The following is an 18,515-nucleotide window of genomic DNA, read 5'->3' as shown; positions in this document are numbered from 1 at the left end:
TAGTAATTAATATAATCAGACAAAAACTTGTACTGGTAGTGAATAAAGATAAATTCCTGTGCAATTTGAGGTAAGTTATCTTTTCCATCAACTGCTGTACACAATCCTCAAAACTTGTGCTTGTTATGACCAGCATATCACTGCAACTGTTGCATAAATATATTACATATTACGTTACATGTATCATTTACAATGCCACTCTGAAAGACAAACATATTTACGTTTCTTAAACACACAAGTTGGTTCAAAGATGGATGTTATATTCCGCAAATATTCCGTTTCATGAGCACTATTATTTCAATCTTGTTTAATTTCTTTTTACACGGTCAGCTGTACACTACTGTCTGCTGTACTCATCACACGTCTTCATCCATAGTAATTTCAGACAACCTGTTTTCCCGCTTTTTTGAGTAACGTACACAAATCTAAGATGTGAGTTTCATAAATTATTCAAGAGTCCTATCCGCTGTGCATTGCTATGTCCTGGTGGGTTAGTTTACACATGTGAGGCAGCCGATGCTGATAGTAATGCATGGCTACGTCTTTGTCATATTAATACCAAGCAATGCTGATGTCTGTTTAAACAACTTGCAAATTTATGAGCAAGCATAGTAGTCTAGAGTGTATACTAATGTAAACAGCTCATCTGAGCCGCTCTGGGTATCAAGAAACATAACCAAAACAAGTGATATACCAAACTCATCTCGTACAGCAGCTCCACTCATCTTGAATAAAACATATGCATCTCTCTCCTAGAGAGGCAAAATGTTTAGCACCGAGAAGCAGTGGAATTCACCCAAAGATTAGGAGGATCAAATAACTCAATTTGTTGGAAGAGATGCCTGCAGATGTAACCAGTCCAATCTTACATAGCAGCTATAGGTAATGCAGAGAGCTGATTGTATAACTGTCCTGATTGGTCAGAGTGCAGTAATTGTAATCTATGATCTTTGTAACATAACTGTCAAAAATTCAATAAAACCACATTTAAAACTCATTAACTATGCCAAGTGTGATACAGTACATGTCCACACTTTGGCTTTATGTGAGGAGACAAAATCTGATGTTAATCTCTGGAGTGGGCGTTATTAGTGTGAGGGGAGGGAGGTTGTCTAAATTAGAATATGTCCCTACAATAGCTGATATTTACATGACTTCAAGGTTCAACAGCTGGGAAATGTTAAGTGATTCTTAGGTGTACAGTTGAAACTGCAAACCAAACTTCAATTATAACAGAAGGTTTTTCACTCCTGGCAACAATGGAAAAGATATATATAGAAGACAATGTTATCAATAGCCAAATGTTTCCTTAATAACATACATCGGTTCAAGTCTCACATGCTGGCACAGAGACACATGGAGAGATCTATTTCAGGCTTTATAGCAAAGGACACTGTGTCATGTAAAAGTTAAAATTTCTATTAATTCTATATAATTTTTGCCCTTTTCACATGAACACCTGTTTTCTGGGAATTGTTAGACTGCAGGGAATCTATCTTATTTTGAAGCTGGCAAGTAAGAGGGGCAGGTGTTATCAAAGTGCAACTTTTTGCAGCAAATAAACTATAAAATGGTAATTCTCATAATGTCCACTACCAGGAAAAAACTTGTATCAAGGAGTTAATAATTAGCAGAAAGAAGGCTTTCCATCCAATCACAACTATAAAGCAAACTGCTTTTGGGGTTTTTGTTGTTGTTGTTAATACAGTTTCAAGAACTTACACTGACTTACATACTGTCCACCTGTACTGTATAGTGTCAACTGTGTAGATATTAATGATATCATCATTTATATTAACGACACAGACCTTTTCAGAAATTAAGATGAACCACAAGCCATGTCTATTGTACAACACATTTGTTGGGAACTGTTTCAACGTAGCCACAATAACAGACGAGTAGAAAGGTATCTCCCATGATAAAAGAATTTAAAGTATCAAAACTGTTACAGCAATCCACCATACAGCTGGGCTATATCATGGTAAGGAGTCATTACTTATTGGTATATAAAAACAACTTAATATTAAATCTGCTGGACATAGATATGCATGAAATATGACATACTGTAACGGTCTACAAACATGCTAATCTACACACTTTTAGAACTGAGAGTAATTATCACATGAAGGTGCAGCATGTGTAGAAGTATAACACGACCGCACCAACACTTGGCATCTTCAGCTTCCAATATTCTAGCATGATAATATGTTGAGGTCTGGTTACACAATGTTATCCAATAGTGGTCACATTGTTCAACTGCCCTGCCACTCCGAGTTCCAAAGATGTTTGCTGGGAGGTGTTAGATAGGGATCCGTGGTGCCTGACAGTGTTTATGTCATTACTCCAGATACTATTCAATATGGATTTAGCAAAATGATGAAATTACTTAAATTCATAAAAACATTGTCGGTAACATCTACCACATGTGAAGCTACCCAGACTTCTAACCTTTAAAATGCCCTTTATTAATGCCTTTAATCAATTTTCTTTTTATTATTGTTGTTATTGTTATGTGTCATAACTTTTTATACTCTCCTATTTATAAATTGTATTTTAGGCTAAGTATACTGGAATGATGGAAACTGAAAACTGAAACTGTACCAAGTGACTGGAGATACCTGTGAACATTAACCAACCATATCATCCTCATTTACATAATTTACATTTGTAAGAAACTAACACCACACCATGACTACTTGACAGCTGAACGAGCCAGAAAGATAAATGGAACACCATCATATAGCTGAACATAGCAAAATACTTAACAACTGTTTGAACAACCCACTCTGACTGGAGTCTGGAGATACCTGGATAACCACAAACGTAATCACTGCCATTCACAATTACTGTATAACCTAGAACTGATACCGCACCATGACTTGACAGCTAAATGGGCCTCCCTATTAAAGCTAGTACTGAAACACAAAAGTAGAGCAGGTGTATTTAGCTGACCGCAACCAAACACCATATAAGGACAATAACAAACCAACAGCTGTATGTGATAAGTCTGATTATCTGAATAAAATACTCAGTGTGTTACTGCTGTGTGTAGTATCCTGGTAATTGAAATTACCACCACTGGATTCATCTCTGCATGTCTACTGTATCTTCAGAATAAATAAAACTCATCGTTCTTAATTTGTTTACAGTATCATTGATGACAGTGTCTACCAGCTTCCCCAAGCTTCTTGGATAATACTAACAATATACATCAAATATTCAATTACTTTTTATCTTTAGCCCCCCCCGGCCCCCCCAGAGTGCAGTCAGACATTGAAAGGGGTCACCCAATAAATGTCTGGTGAGCCAATCAGAACCTCTGCAGCAACTCGCAGGTATTGGATGGTGGTAGCCTTGATGATAATATCTACATAAGTCAAACTATCAATAAACCCTTGACATGAACTTGGCCTTACAAGGTCATTTAGATCAAACCCATTGGAGACCTTGAAATTACACAGATGCCCCAAAAAGGCAAGGTCAAACATATTATGATTTTTGGCAAACTGAACAGATTTAAGCCTACTGGGTCGTTGGTGATTCCAACCTGCAATAACCTGTTAAAAGAGGTCACATAAGTATGTTGAGCAAAGTAATGTTATTTGCTGTCAATGTTAAAGTGATCAGGGAACTCTGAACTTCCATGCTTAAGCCAGTTCTACCTTACCACTAGTCACTTTAAAAACACCACTAGCCACCACTATTTACTCACTATGATGTATCACTACTACTTATCATGTCAGACTTGCTTTATACTGTGGTGTGTGTCAGAAGAGAATCATACTAGTGACCTAAGTTTCTCAATGTCTGCTCCTAGTGACTAAATTTGCTGTTAATGTCCGCTAGCTTCAAACTGGTACCAGGATGATGCTACAAGATTGAAGAAGGTGGTGGCACTATAACAAAGTTGTGGAGTTAAAGGTGATGGTACAACACAATTGCATAGTGTGTGTAGAGTGGGCCTATACAAACGCAGGATGGAATCAGAGCTATTCCTAACACTAGAGTGAGTTAACACACGGTAGGAATGACTGAGAGTAGTTCAATGGTTATTTCATCTTAGTACAAGGTGTTTTGAAGTGATTCAGATTGGAAGATGATCACAACCAGTATACAACTAGCTGGACACATTACAGAGGGTACACTGTAACAAATATCCAACTTAACACAATTAACAACAAAACTATTACACATACAGCAGATTTCTTTACCAAAGAAGAGGAAATATCCAGATAATGTTACAGAGACTAACAATGAGGATAAGAAGTTTTGCTAACAATAAATATGATGCTCCTAATGCAAATGGAATGTACTTTCTACTTAAAATGCAAATCAGACCTTCTATAAGATTACTCTGTCTGCATGAATCATGAATGTAATCTTATCTTGGCATATTTATCATGTTTGTGCAGCCAGCAGTCTATTAGTGGAGACGATTACATCTAGGATTAAACATACCGCTAACTATCAAACGAACGACTCCACTAAAATCACCATATCTGTAGCATTGATTACTATTACTGATATCAACACTGAGGAGAAGAAATATAGCTGGAACTGAAAAATACTGGATCTATTCTCAACTTAGGAACAGTGTTCATTAGCAACAACAAACATAAAGTCAATAATTATGTTTTTTGCACAAATATTGTCAGAAATTTTAGAAACTGGATTGATTTGTTATTTATTCTTGTTGTCTTATCTTCTTATGATATGAAATGATAACAGTTGTGATAATTAGTGCCAGTAACAGTGAGATAAAAAAAACCCTTAAAATGCTCAACAGTTGACTAGACTGCATTACCATATATAGTAAAGTACAAAGATTCGTATACTGTTAAAACGCTAGCCTTTACGACCTTTCTAGTGGTAAAGAAAATTGCCAGATGAACCAAACCTTGAATAATCTGTAATTAGAAATATATATAAACAACTGAACTTAATCCTAAACTTTACACAGACAAAGTGTGACCTGATAGATTCGATCATATTAAAAACAAACCTGTTAGGAATGAACACAAAAATATAAGAAAACTTGTTCCCACACAATTAGATGGCAGTACTGTGTGCCAAATATGCTAGAAAGATAACAAATATGCTGGAAAAGTAAATTAATGGTCACACAGATCCTAACTTCACCAATAATCTGACAACCACTCTCAAAGAATTTTCTCTTACTAAGACATGCTCCAAGCTTTAACACTCTTCATTTTCTGGGAATAATGTAAGGGAGGGGGGGGGGGGGTTGTGTGGGGATCAGAAATTCTTCCAGAGAATATACTTTTGAAAGAAACTAGCAATTTTTGCTTGCATTTATCGGGTTCTCATGTGATCTAATAAACAGATGAGCATCAATTTCCTAAATGGACTTTAAGATCTAACAGCAGAAAAATCTATGTTAATCATTCCACAAGAGTTGTAAAAGTGTACCTAATCGAACAATCCATGTTAAAGTTAAAAGTTAAGGAGTGATTTTTGAATCTTGAAATGAGATTCTGTCTACAGGCCAGCAGTCATGAATGAGCTAACATCCTGTACATAACTAGAATTCAATGTGAGGGGCTTCATCAGGATATCGTTAATTGAAGGCAGCCTCAGAGATAAGGCTGCAGGCCTGCCAGAGATGGTGATAACTTGTAAACATGCACCAATTGGAAGGTGCTGATCGTGTTATCTGGGAGCTTGACATTGAAAAACAAAATGGATTTGTCATCATAGTATGAAGGGTATCGTAACAAACAAATCTTTACATCGCAGACAGATAAAATAAGTAGGCTGAATCACAGGTTAGAAGATGAAGGATATGTTACAGATTACAGGCAGTCTAATATAGTCTAATAGTCTGAGGCAGTATAATACAGTCTAATAGTCTGAGGCAGTATAATACAGTCTAATATAGTGTAATAGTCCAAGACAGTATAATACAGTCTAAGGCAGTATAATATAGTCTAATAGTCCAAGGCAGTATAATACAGTCTAATATAGTCTAATAGTCTGAGGCAGTATAATACAGTCTAATATAGTGTAATAGTCCAAGACAGTATAATACAGTCTAAGGCAGTATAATACAGATACACTGAAATATGCAATACAGAAAGTAGAAACACATCTAGGGCAGCTGCAGTCTGCCAGGGTTCCAATTGGCTGCTTGATTCAAATTCAAAGACTGATATGTTAGTTACTAGCCTATTCCCACCAAATCTGCATATCCTGTGAAAGTCAAATTGTAGGTTTAATGTTAGTAGGCTCTATATATATGTGAAAGTCAAATTGTAGGTCTAATCTTAGGCTCTACATACTGTAGGTCTAATGTTAGGCTCTACATACTGTAGGTCTAATGTTAGGCTCTACATACGAACATCAGCAAAACAGTTAGCTGTCTTTCTTGAGGTTGACTGATGTACGTCTCTAACTGTTACACAGTAACTTAACAACGTCAGTGATGATGGAAAGATATTACGTTGGTCTTACTTTTGTGTTTTAGTAAAAATCAGCAATATGTTTGAGGCAGCAGCAGTAGCTGTTGCTCAGATACTATAGGTACTGCAGTACAAGAAACGTGATGTGTAGTACTGTAAAGATCTTCATTCTGTTTAACAGTTAACTGTCCTACAGAGCCACAGACAATCCAAGCCTCCTTGTGATTTGCAACATTAACGTAGGCTTTTGTATCATTGATGTTCCTTGATTAAGTTAAAGTGCATGCCAGAAAGGAACCTGCATATATATGCCTTTATAGTTGACTCCACATAGAGTAATGCCTCATTAAAGAACAGTCGCAAGACGCCTAATCAGAACATAAACGCAGTGTTTTGGAACAATGATCTGCTACACAGGTTTCACTCTCCTATTATTTCTCAGACAGGATGGAAATTTATATAATGGAATATCAATCCTTATTGTAAACTGTGCATCTGCTGATGTTAATTTTGTTGGAGAAACACCACAAACTCATGTGGGGAGGGGGGAGATGAAGCTATGGTATGGGTGTTTCCTACTATCCCCATACTCCCTAACAAACCCATGAGGGAAGGGGGGATGTGAAGCCACCATAGTCCTTCTAACTACCCTTATACTCCCTCCCAACCCATGAGGAGAGGGGTGAGGAAGAGAGGGTACATGTTTTTGATGACTCAATCCATACCTTTGCCAGACTGGTCCTCTACTATAGCACCTCTCCCGTTCTCTTTTCCTCTCGGCAGCTTTCTCTCTTTCAGCGTCTACTTGCCTCTCTTTCTCTTTGCAGACTCTCTCCTGTTCCTGGCTGGTAACTTGACGCTTGTCGATGTCCGGGGCAGACTCGGTCGACTTTGAGGATGTGTGTGGTGCGTCTGTATGAGTATGTGTCTGTGTGTTGGTGCTCTCCTCCCTGGCTGGCTTGTAGTTGGTTGACACTATAGAGGTGGAGGCAGTGCTTATGGTAGTTGTAGTAGTAATTGGTCTAGTGGCAAGGGGTTCCTGGCTGGATACAGAATCGGGACTGGTCCCGCCGTTTGTCTGAGTTGACTTAGCTGTCACATTGGTGAGTGGATCCCCTGAAGAAATAAAAAGAAATAAATGTACAATAGGTAAACTGTATACTGTATAAACCAGAGCAACCACTGCAATAATCTTGTGAAAAATATCCCATGTTTCATCCTATGTTTTGTCATGTTGATAAAACATACTGTAGCCCTATTGCTTTAGTGTAGACTAAATAGTAAAGTACATAACTATTTTTCAATTGAATGGGAGTAGGTGTATTGGAGGGAACAAACATCAAACTAACAGATTCAAGAATTTTTAATGTGGATAATTCTCCTCAATGACCAATTCTTAAACCTTGCTCAAACAGACTTTCTGAGAAGAAAAAAAGTTGAAAATCAGATCACATGACATTCTAGAGCTAGTTCTGGTTCATACAGAACACCAGCTTGTGTAAACCAGGTCAATAGGCCAGCCTGGTAGCCTCCAGTAAAGTTAATGCTAGAAAAACACCAAAGGGCTAACAACTTAACCCAAAGAACGGTTTAATACTGGTCATATATCCGACTTTTCCAAACATGACACGTTTAACATCAACACAGTTATTCAAACCCTTACACAAGAATATTAGGTTAGTGTGTTACCGTTTTGCATCCAACCCATTTACATCGGTTGACGCCCGCCCGCCTTGGTAATTCGGATTAAACAAAATGCTAACTATAGCTCCAATTGTTTTGCCTGTCTCTAATTGCATGTTAACTCTAGTCATTACGGACACTGACAGACTCATACCGACTTCAATTTACCAATCCCACGTTTATGCGAGCCCCGCTGTTTCAACCCTACAAGAACCTGCTAGTATTTTGATTTCATCTTAACAGGGTATCTATTATTCAATTCCAACCATCCAATGAAGCAATCAAATCAATTCCAACCAGGTTTAGTTCCCCAAGAAAAGGAAACTTAAACGCACAGAGTGGGAGAAATTTGATGACTGCAGAGCATTTAAACAAGTGAAGTCAAACTCGGGCTGCTGTGTGGGCTTAAAGATGGACGCTGCATTTGGACTGGAGACATAAACAAACGGCAACAAGCAAAACAACTTGGAGAGTCACAGCCATTTTGAAGAGCAAATGTCAGTAAAACTTGCAATATTGAGAGAAATATGGACATGTCCTCATGAGGATATACAGTATCTATGTGACTACCATCTACGTGATTGGAATCGTAGTGACGTACCATGTCCCTGCGATACTGAGAGCTAGCTATATTGGCTAGCCAATCTAATTCAATCAATTCAACACAGTATATAAACACAACAGTATTAGACATGATAGTTGAGCAGTTTAAATATGACAGAACAAGAGAAGGGGGCAGGGATGGTGGAGAGTGCTTGGTGGGAGGGGATGGTGATTGGTGGGGATGGGTGAGGACAGCATGGGAGAGTTGCGTGGAGAGTAGCAAGGCAAGTAGGAGGTTGGTAGAGTAGGGAGGGGATGAGGAGGGACACCATTCCACCTGATGTTTACAAATGACCAACAGCCACCATATGGATGTGATTTATCAGAAGAGTGTCATCAACCATCACAAATTTCCTTTTGTTTTCTTTACCATGCAATGTCTTGGTTATAAAAGTTGTCTTTTACCTAGTACAAATCCAATATTTGATGGTAAATATAACCAACATTGTGAAGAAAATTTTACAAAAACTTTCATAAACATTAGAGCAAATAAAACATAGATATAAAGACTTAATTCTTATAGTCTTCTATTCCCCAAAAATCTGACTGTTCTGACTTTCAAGTTAAAATGTTTTCATTAATTAATTAATCCTAATAGTGACACAAAGTACTGTAACACATAGTAGTATTAGTTGTAGGTCATATTTTACCAGGTCTCCAAATATTTTACATTCCCATGAGACAGTGATGATGCTGGGCCTCACTGAAAGGAAAGAAGGGCCTCACAATTAACGATAATGAGTCACTTTAAATGTAAGACTCAAACAACAAACTTCAAGACTCGATAAGGACATCACGAATGTCGCTCGCTTCCAGAAATTGTATTGATAGTTCTGGTTAAGATGTGTGAAGTGCCTGTGCCATGAACAGCATTTCGTTCGCTAAAATTTAATGTAATGACACTTGTTGGTTGGCAAACTTGCAAGTATGTTAGAGACGGGAAAAAACAAATTAAAGTCGCCCAAGTACAAGAGGGTATGTTCGACATCAGTCACTCGGTGGGGTATATGTTAACATTCTCATATCATCCCTATCAATGACCAGGCGCCAGCCGTTATGAGTGTTTCATTGTACTCTGTGCCTGAATATCATGTGAGCTATTGTTTCCAACTTGTGCAATCAAGTTGATTATTTTCATAAGAAATCAAATTCCTGGATGAGACAATACTTGACACTTATTTTCGAAGGCTGTATCTGCTGACTTCCACCATGTCAATTGACTCCTTCTACTCGGGGAGGCCCGTACATCTCCGCTAAAGTGCAACTGTTCAAACAGATATCCAGGCCTAGCCTGCTGTGAAAGATACGGGGTACACACTGTGAACCTAACCACCTCCCCCTGGGCTTCAAATAGAGTAATTGGCTGCATGCTGTAACGTTAAGCAAAGGCACAGCGTGAGCTGCACCTGTGCCACAGACATGATGATCAGACATAGCCTTGTGCTCTCTCTGAACTTATTGTTTTATAACTCTCCAGATATAATATTACTTTCCTATGCATCCAGAGCAATGCATTGTGGGAGTGTTACTATGTGACAGTGATCGCTGGGAGCTCCGTGACAGCTCCCCCGTTGATGGCTCAACATTTTGACATAAATGGCCCGTCAGCTTGCAGTCATTAACTCTACACCTACGACAATTATAATCCCAGTTTATGTGAAACCTGCCATCCTGTCATGTGTTTTTGTCAGTTCATGTGTGGTGGCTTGGGCTAGTCAATAAATCCAATATCAGTACATTTGGCTGTTTACATGAAAGGTACAGTACCAGGGCAGGAGACAATAAATACAAAACCTAAAAACTTGTTTGAACCAGCTGTCTTAGCAGCGTCTGAATCATGAATTTCCACATTATTACCAAAAAGACAGATCTATGTAATGCTTTTCACATGAAAGAATCTTACACGCGGATATATTAGCTATTAGACAGACCAACATTTGGATTTAATCTCAGTATTATTGTAAATGTGCACAGTCAATGGTAATTTTTCAGGCTTCCCATTCACTCAAACTAATAGTCATAACCTGACATATAAAATGTAAATTGTTTACTCCTCGTGAACTGAAGCAATATCAAATGATGTAAAAACTTTTAACAATTTCTAATAATGGCATAATTTGCAACACCATGGAAGTGTACATAGTATTAGCAATGAGAATGTAGCAGCCAAATAAGAACATAGTATCATGTATATACTTAATGTGTGTGTGTGTCATCTAGTAGGAGTCGGTAATGAATAAGCTTTGTTGGTACCATACATACATTCATATCTACATACATACTCACATACATACACACATGTTTCCATACATTTCTGTTCACAAAACCTGTAGTCTTTGTTGCCGTACATGGAAACCTTCAACATTTGTTGTGACCATATCTCTTCAAAGTCTCTTTGCATTTGAAGTTGTGAAAATCTGCAGAATAATTTTGGCCGACTGTCAAATATAAATTTCAGAGAGTTTACGTTGATATCATTATGCAGTAATTAATGTTAACTAATTGCCCACATTAACAAACTTTGTTCAGAATGCTACCATATGATTTTTACCTCTATTGCTTTCATATCATCACTCATGTGATGGAGGCATGTTATGTCATATGCACACTTTACTAATTAACTAATTATCAAATTGCCACTTTCAATTTCCTTTGAACAAAAGCTCATCAGAATTCCAGGGATCAATATTCATTGACTGTCCTATTATCGCAGATAGTCCCACAAATGTTGTGGTCATGGGATGTTCTTTGGGTATCTGACCCATTATTCTTGGGAAGTACTTGATATATTAATATTAATAGTGTAAATAATATTGCCAATGGATTGAAAGACTCTGTGGAGGAAAGTGACAAGCAGCCAACTGTGGCATGAAATGGACCTCATGAATTATTCATCAGACTATTTAAATATTGTAAAGGTATGGAGATCAAGTTCACAGACAGGAACGATCCTGGCTTGATTACTTCTTTCAGATCTAAGTAAGTTGAAATATTTGTTGGGGAGGATTAAGGTCATCAGCTTAGCTCTTTCTATGCAAAACCCATTTCTATGACAAAAATAGGCATATTCATAGTTCATAGAGAAACCAAGTCACAATACAAGCCAACATGGCTCCATGATCTCACATACAATTTTGTGTGTGAATTGGAGTACTGCAAAACTGTGATGGTTTAAAAAAATTCCCAGTTGTTGGAGGAAGTTTTTCATCAAAGTTATCTGTACTCTGTATTCAATAACGATGGAAATGTTTGTTTCTCATCTTAGAGAATATGGCAAGTATATGGAAAAAATATTTCCTATCAAAACAAGCCAAAATGTGCTGAAAATAGCATATGGCAGAGGGAATTAAGGCAGAGATTCACTGTTTCTATAGAAACCCTTCTCTGATCCTCAATAAACTCATAGTAATGTTTGCTGGTCTCCCTAAAGGCTCTTTCTTAGATAAGACAAATTAAACCAAATTTCCCCTGTAGCAGTTATTATGCAAAGTAGCACATTTTGATAGTATCACCGAAGGGAGCCACTCCTGGGAAATTACATGAGGAATATTAGGGGCTTACACCACTGGGTCAACAAGGTCCACTATGGTAAGCACACATAATAGTCTCAAAACTGTTTGCCAAATTTTAACTTCGACCTTTCCAGCTTACTGCCTTAAAAGCTCAACGTTCTATGCAATTTTTACATCAATATTCATTATTTTTATTGAGTTATCTGTTGTTAAACATTTCAAGCTGAATAAAATTCGCCAGATTTATTAAATCGGACCAATCTTATTCCATTTGGTCATTTGAAGACTTGCTTAAAGTCTTCTTTTAAAAAAAATCAGCAATTCAAGGGAATAAGATTAAATGATATAGTAGATGAATAAATTATAATATTAAATCTCTTGCATAAATTGTTACGATATTGGAGGAACCTATACATAGCTATTCTAACATGGTACTGTAAGGTATATGTATAGCCAACAAATGACTACACAGAGGGTTTGTTGGGTTATGAATCTCTCAGAGTGCAACAGAACTACAAATCTATCAGTAGGTATTATAAAGTTCTCTTTTATTGAGCATATCAGTTCAGAATTCCAGGCAGCAATAACTGTAATCATATATATGTACTTGGAAACCTGAGGGGCAATCAAAACAACATACCAACCTCACCTACTACCAGCTCTTATGATTAAGGTTTACATACTGTGATGATGGATCTATGGAAACTGTGTTATGTGTATATATTATGACAAATGTCTCAAGAGTACATGCACATTAGCATATATACGAGTCAAAAACCAGCTACATTGGAGTATGATGATTTGACCAATTTCTTGATAGTATGTAATCATTAAATCCCTTAACACAATGTAGTTCATTAACTTAATTATAGTCAAGCTTTTGATTCAAATAATAAGGTAAACCCCTTTTTTTTCTTCTAGTGTTGTTGTTGAAGTTCCAATATTTTATGTTTGCAAGTAATTTAAACTGACAAGTTAAAGTGTTTAGGTTACCACATGTGGAAGATAATCCAAAACTAACTTGAATGAGAAGGAGGGGCAATGATTGGGGAGCTGGTCATGGAAGGCGCACAGTGTTTAAGGGTTACCATGGGACATTATAGGCACGGTAGAACAGGTGCTAAGGTTGTGAGGGGACAGGTAAGCGAGGAATGAAGTAAATCTCTTAAAACAAGTTAACAAACTGCTAGCTCATTCATCTAAGATGGAAAATCTAGGCTTGCAGATGTCTTTATAGTTTCATAACCTGTAATCTTATTTTCAGGAATATTTGGTGAAGTAGTTGACCTATAAAGTGCAACAGGTACTTTCACAGTTCGGGCGTTTAGAAACCAGTTTTATCAACCACGTACTGTATGTACTCCAACAAGGTCTTAAAAAGTTGAAATCTAAAGAGTCAGTCTTCTTTTTAAAACTTCAGCCTTTATCAATTTTGTTTGTGATCAGAGATGTCAACATGAGTTTTAACCTCAATATCATCTCTGTAACCTTCCATCAAACAGAACTCCTTATCAATTGATGACTTGACATCCATATTTGACATCCATAACTACAACTAAATAAATTGACAAACCTTATAAATCCTTCAGCTGTACCACTTTTAATATCTTAACGGTCCACTTAAAGGGGCAATTGTGGTTGTAGCTCCAGGAGCATAGTAAACTATAAATACTGTCAGCTTTGTTCAAATCCTGTAGATACTAAAATCACATTCTTTTGTCACAAAATTCTTTAAAGAGAGAGATAAAACTGTTAACAACTTGCTTATCTCACGCAAAGCCCTGTGTAGTTAAATAAAAAAAAAAGAAGTAAAATTCATAGGATCTGGTGTTTGATGACAGTAGAATCTTAGAGGGCCTGGTGTTTGATGACAGTAGGATCTTAGAGGGCCTGGTGTTTGATGACAGTAGGATCTTAGAGGGCCTGGTGTTTGATGACAGTAGGATCTTAGAGGGCCTGGTGTTTGATGACAGTAGGATCTTAGAGGGCCTGGTGTTTGATGACAGTGGGATCCCTAGAGGGCCTGGTGTTTGATGACAGTAGGATCTTAGAGGGTCTGATGTTTGATGACAGTGGGATCATTAGAGGGCCTAGTGTTCGATCACAGTAGGATCTTAGAGGGCATCATGTTTGATGAAAGTAGGATCTTAGAGGGCCTGGTGTTTGATGACAGTATGATCTTCATCAGAGGCTAGTTATGTGTTGTCTTGTTTCAGTTAGACTCTGAAGAGATCCTGCTTAGACCGAAATGTCAAGCTCTTGTCTAAGAATTTAGGTACTAATTGAAATTACTCTTCCATATGCTGTTAAGAGGGTGCAGGGGTAGGAGGGAGTGGGGGAGGAGGAGAGCTAGAGATACAGTAGGAGAGGGAGTGAGAGGAGAGGGAGTGAGAGGAGAGGGAGTGAGAGGAAGAGAGGGAGGGGTCGGAGGAGAGGAAGAATGAGGATGGGGGAGGATAGTGGATACTAAGAAGATATAAAAAACTCACGTCTAGCTGCAGGGGCAGTGGAAGCAAACTTGAAGATATCTAATCCCTCTTCTGAGACCTGAAAGATAAAACAAAGAAATGTTAGTAATAACATCGGCCAATGACAATCAGGAAATTCAAAAATAACTACGAATTATAAGAACTATCTCATCCAAAGTAATTACAAACAAACAAACGACCAAAATAAATACAAAAACTGAATATGTTTCCTTTTTAATGCTACGTCAGCTCTATAGAGCTTAACATTTATACTTCCTGGATTGAAATGTAATTAACAAGTAAAGCAGATAACCTTCAATTTCATGAAATTTCAGTCAAATTTGTATCAAAATAGCATAAATTGATTTGAAGAGACTCCAACAATCTGCTGATAAAGATGATAATTCACCATTATCCAAACCTTGATCATTAATTTATTTTGTCGAGTCTTTGAAACCCGGAAAGGTCAAAGAAAACCGTACAGGAAATTGTTTACTTACAGCCTTAAATTGTGTCATAAATATAGTAAATTTATCCTACAGGTGTTACATCATAACAATGTGTATTAGTAGTATGTACTAACATACAACTATACACTATCCACACAGTTGGACTAACTTTACTGGCATAGACTAGTCTTGAAAACGATTCGCTACTGATCAGCTTGCACATCACATTACATACAACGTATGCTATATAACACAGCGCTTCATTATGAATGCAAAAATTGTCTTTGGCTTGTCATGCCTGGCACTCTCACGAAAAAGAAAAAGAAAAAAAAAAGGCTTGAAAAATAAATTGTATAAAGGTAACATGGCCAAACATCAATCAGATGTTAATACTGTGAAACATTACATCAACAACATTAATCCTTGCCTTGATCTCATTACTCTATCCCTGCTCTCAGCTGCCTACAAATTTATCCTTTAAATTCCCAAAGATAGATTATAGAGACAACTGGCAGGCACACATGCCTAACTTGACTCAATTTCTCTAAGCTCTCTTGTCGCCGTCCTTACATCCGTTCGTAACCTTCTGGATCAAGTCGAACCCGAAGCTGTTGACACCAGCTCATGCCCCCCAGAAAACACTCCCAGCTTAAATCCAATTCAATACAGACAAGACTCAAGAAATATAACCAAAATCTAAATCTTCCTCAAACAAATGTGGACTAGAGAAGATTTCGGCGTGAAAGCCAAAGATATAAAAGGTATTTGTCAGAGATCGCCCAAAGCAAAACTGATTCAACATCGGAAGGAAGGGAAAGCTGGCTAAATCCTCAAAAATCTCCAAAGTTGATTGACTTAATCGGGTAAATGTAAAACCTCGCAACTGGGTTTAAAGTCCAATTAAAAGGCGCGCACTGCCATTGCCCAAGGAAATGAATGCCATTTTATAAAAAGCGTAGCGGCTGAAAACCTGTTTCTCTGACTCGGGTGGTTGAAAACGGAGAATGCTATTAGCGAAACATGACAAACTATGGCAGAAAATGAAAATAGTTCAGATGAACTGGGACTTTTTTAGTTGAATAAGTGGAACATTAATGATGTCATTGCAGCTTTGATGCATTGACGATCATCATGGTTGCTGCCTATACTAGTGTTCACAAATGCAACAAAAACCTTTGCATATTTTTATACAGTGTAAAGGCTTCTTAAAGGTCTTCAGTATTAGGCTCAGATTTTACCATGCTCATGGGCGACTAGAACTTTTCGAACTATTAGGCTCTGAGCCTCAATCCATATTATTCATAGAAAATACACACAGTAGTACCTTAGTGTGCAGAAATTACTTTTGGAGTACAGTGATGTTCAGTAAAATACATGACAAGATTTGAAAATGCATGACCATTAACTGACTTGTTAATATACAGTATTTTGCATTGAATGCCAAAGACATTTAACTTCATGCAAGATGTGGTGGTAGATACAGTACATGAGGGAAGGATGTGGGAATGGTTCATCAAACGGAATGCTCAGGAGAAAAATATAAATTGTTCTCCATCCACAAAACCCCGGATACTAATAAAATACATCCCGGTACTTTATCCCGGTGTTGGATTATCTGTTTTTTATCTCATGTGAAAACAGAATCTGTCCAGCTGGACAGTAAAGAATCACCAACACAGAAACATGATATATTTAAGAACAAGAACAAACGCCTAAAGACATCCAACATCTATGCTAATCCACTCACAGGTCCATTTCCAGGGTTTTATATCCCTTGAAGCAAGCAAACAGCAAAAATATTTTCCTTGTATTTTTCTTTACATTCAGAGAATATAAGTGAAAATGTCTTCATTCAGGTATCAAAACAGACAGCTATATTGCTTGCGATCTGTACACCATTGTAGAATTGTACAGGCTAATCGAGTTGGTAGCACAACATGTGTAAGAGATGTCTATATATATATATATATATATATATATATATGGACACTACATATATATATATACATATATATATATATATATATATATATATATATATATATTTATATACCTATATATATGGACACTGCTGGCATTTAATTTTCCTCAGGTGGTACTTGACCAATGGGTTAACAAGCATCTTGTTTGATGGATTAGCAAATAATCCTCCACAACTACAAACAGCAAGTGATCTACAACACTTCAACAAGTATTGGCTGTTACTCTAACAAGTTCAGAGTACTTAAAGTCTTTCAACAAACCAAGCACTTGTCAAGATTCACTTTACAAACTGCTAAGGGGGGTGTAACCAAGAACAACCTAAATCCTGTTTCTCACAGCAATGAGTCAGGACAGGCGAGGTGTCAAAACACTTAGAGATCTGATCTGGATATCTCACCACTGAATTAAAGTTGAAAGACGGTACTAATAGAGCGGAGAATGATCTATCGTTCGTTCGGTCGATTCATCAAGCCCAGTAAAATGCAAATTGCAATTATAGCACGCATGTACTGTAGCTAAATTCAAAGTTAAAGGGAGTTGGTTGTTAATCATAACGCTTCCCCTTGCCTGCGTCCTCTTCGCCACTTCCAAAAGTTTAATTACAAGCTACAAGAACAACTAATTAGTGTTTTATATTTTCACACTGTCTATGCTACTTGTCTCCAAGTATGTTCTTGATTCTTAGGTAAGTACAATTGTGTTACATAGAATACTGGCACATACTGGTACATGTTGACAATTCATAATCGTGGATGTTAAATATGAATGTAAGAGACTGACTTCGCTCAGCTTGCGGCTTTGATAAGCCAATGAGGCCTCTTCACAACTTCCTGCTTGCAGAAGGATCTATGTTATCTATGTATAGCAGCTGTACTTCTACTTACATCCCCACCCCTGATCTCATTACCCCATTCCACACCCCATCCCTGACCTCATATCCCCACCCTGACCCCATCTCCCCTCCCATCGTTCCATAACATAGTCCGAAGAAAATCCTTCGTGATGCTAACCATGAAAACATTGAGCACAGGATAAAGAATGACTTGTTATAACTGGCCACATTTAATTAATTGGTTAAACTGGTCGACCAATTCAATCTAATTTTCGCTTGTAGTGGTTATCTGTACTCAGAGTGGATTTGACATTAGACACAAATCATTAATATCTGGTTCAATCTGTCCAGGATGCATGAAGGAGAGAAGAAGGATCCCAAGAGAATCTAACTTTCCTGATATCAGAGATTTCAGACAAGATTCATTATCAGCAATCAACAAAATCTGACGGTAATAAAAGTTTGTATTCGACCTCTTTACCTTTCTATCCTTGAATGGCGTTTAATAAGGACGTGACAGATATATTGAATGTTTCAAATAGACACTGGACACCTCTTTAGACATT

At 37.4% G+C, this 18,515-nt stretch overlaps 1 protein-coding gene across 4 annotated transcripts in view; it reads right to left on the bottom strand.

Annotated features, from left to right (window-relative positions):
• Positions 1–18,515, bottom strand: part of LOC139981128 (autism susceptibility gene 2 protein homolog) — a 175,701-nt gene that overhangs the window by 32,545 nt on the left and 124,641 nt on the right. For all 4 annotated transcript variants that reach the window (XM_071993311.1, XM_071993312.1, XM_071993313.1 and 1 more), the window contains 2 exons: positions 14,707–14,764; positions 7,145–7,535 (listed from right to left, as the gene is read on the bottom strand). In XM_071993311.1, the coding sequence (XP_071849412.1) occupies positions 7,145–7,535; positions 14,707–14,764 (449 nt within the window). The remainder of the gene's footprint in view (positions 1–7,144; positions 7,536–14,706; positions 14,765–18,515) is intronic.

This window comes from Apostichopus japonicus, chromosome 15 (assembly GCF_037975245.1).
Source record: "Apostichopus japonicus isolate 1M-3 chromosome 15, ASM3797524v1, whole genome shotgun sequence".
Lineage (NCBI taxonomy): Eukaryota > Metazoa > Echinodermata > Holothuroidea > Aspidochirotida > Stichopodidae > Apostichopus > Apostichopus japonicus.
Note: the sequence above shows the minus strand (reverse complement) of the source record. Positions and strands in the feature narration are given on the sequence as shown.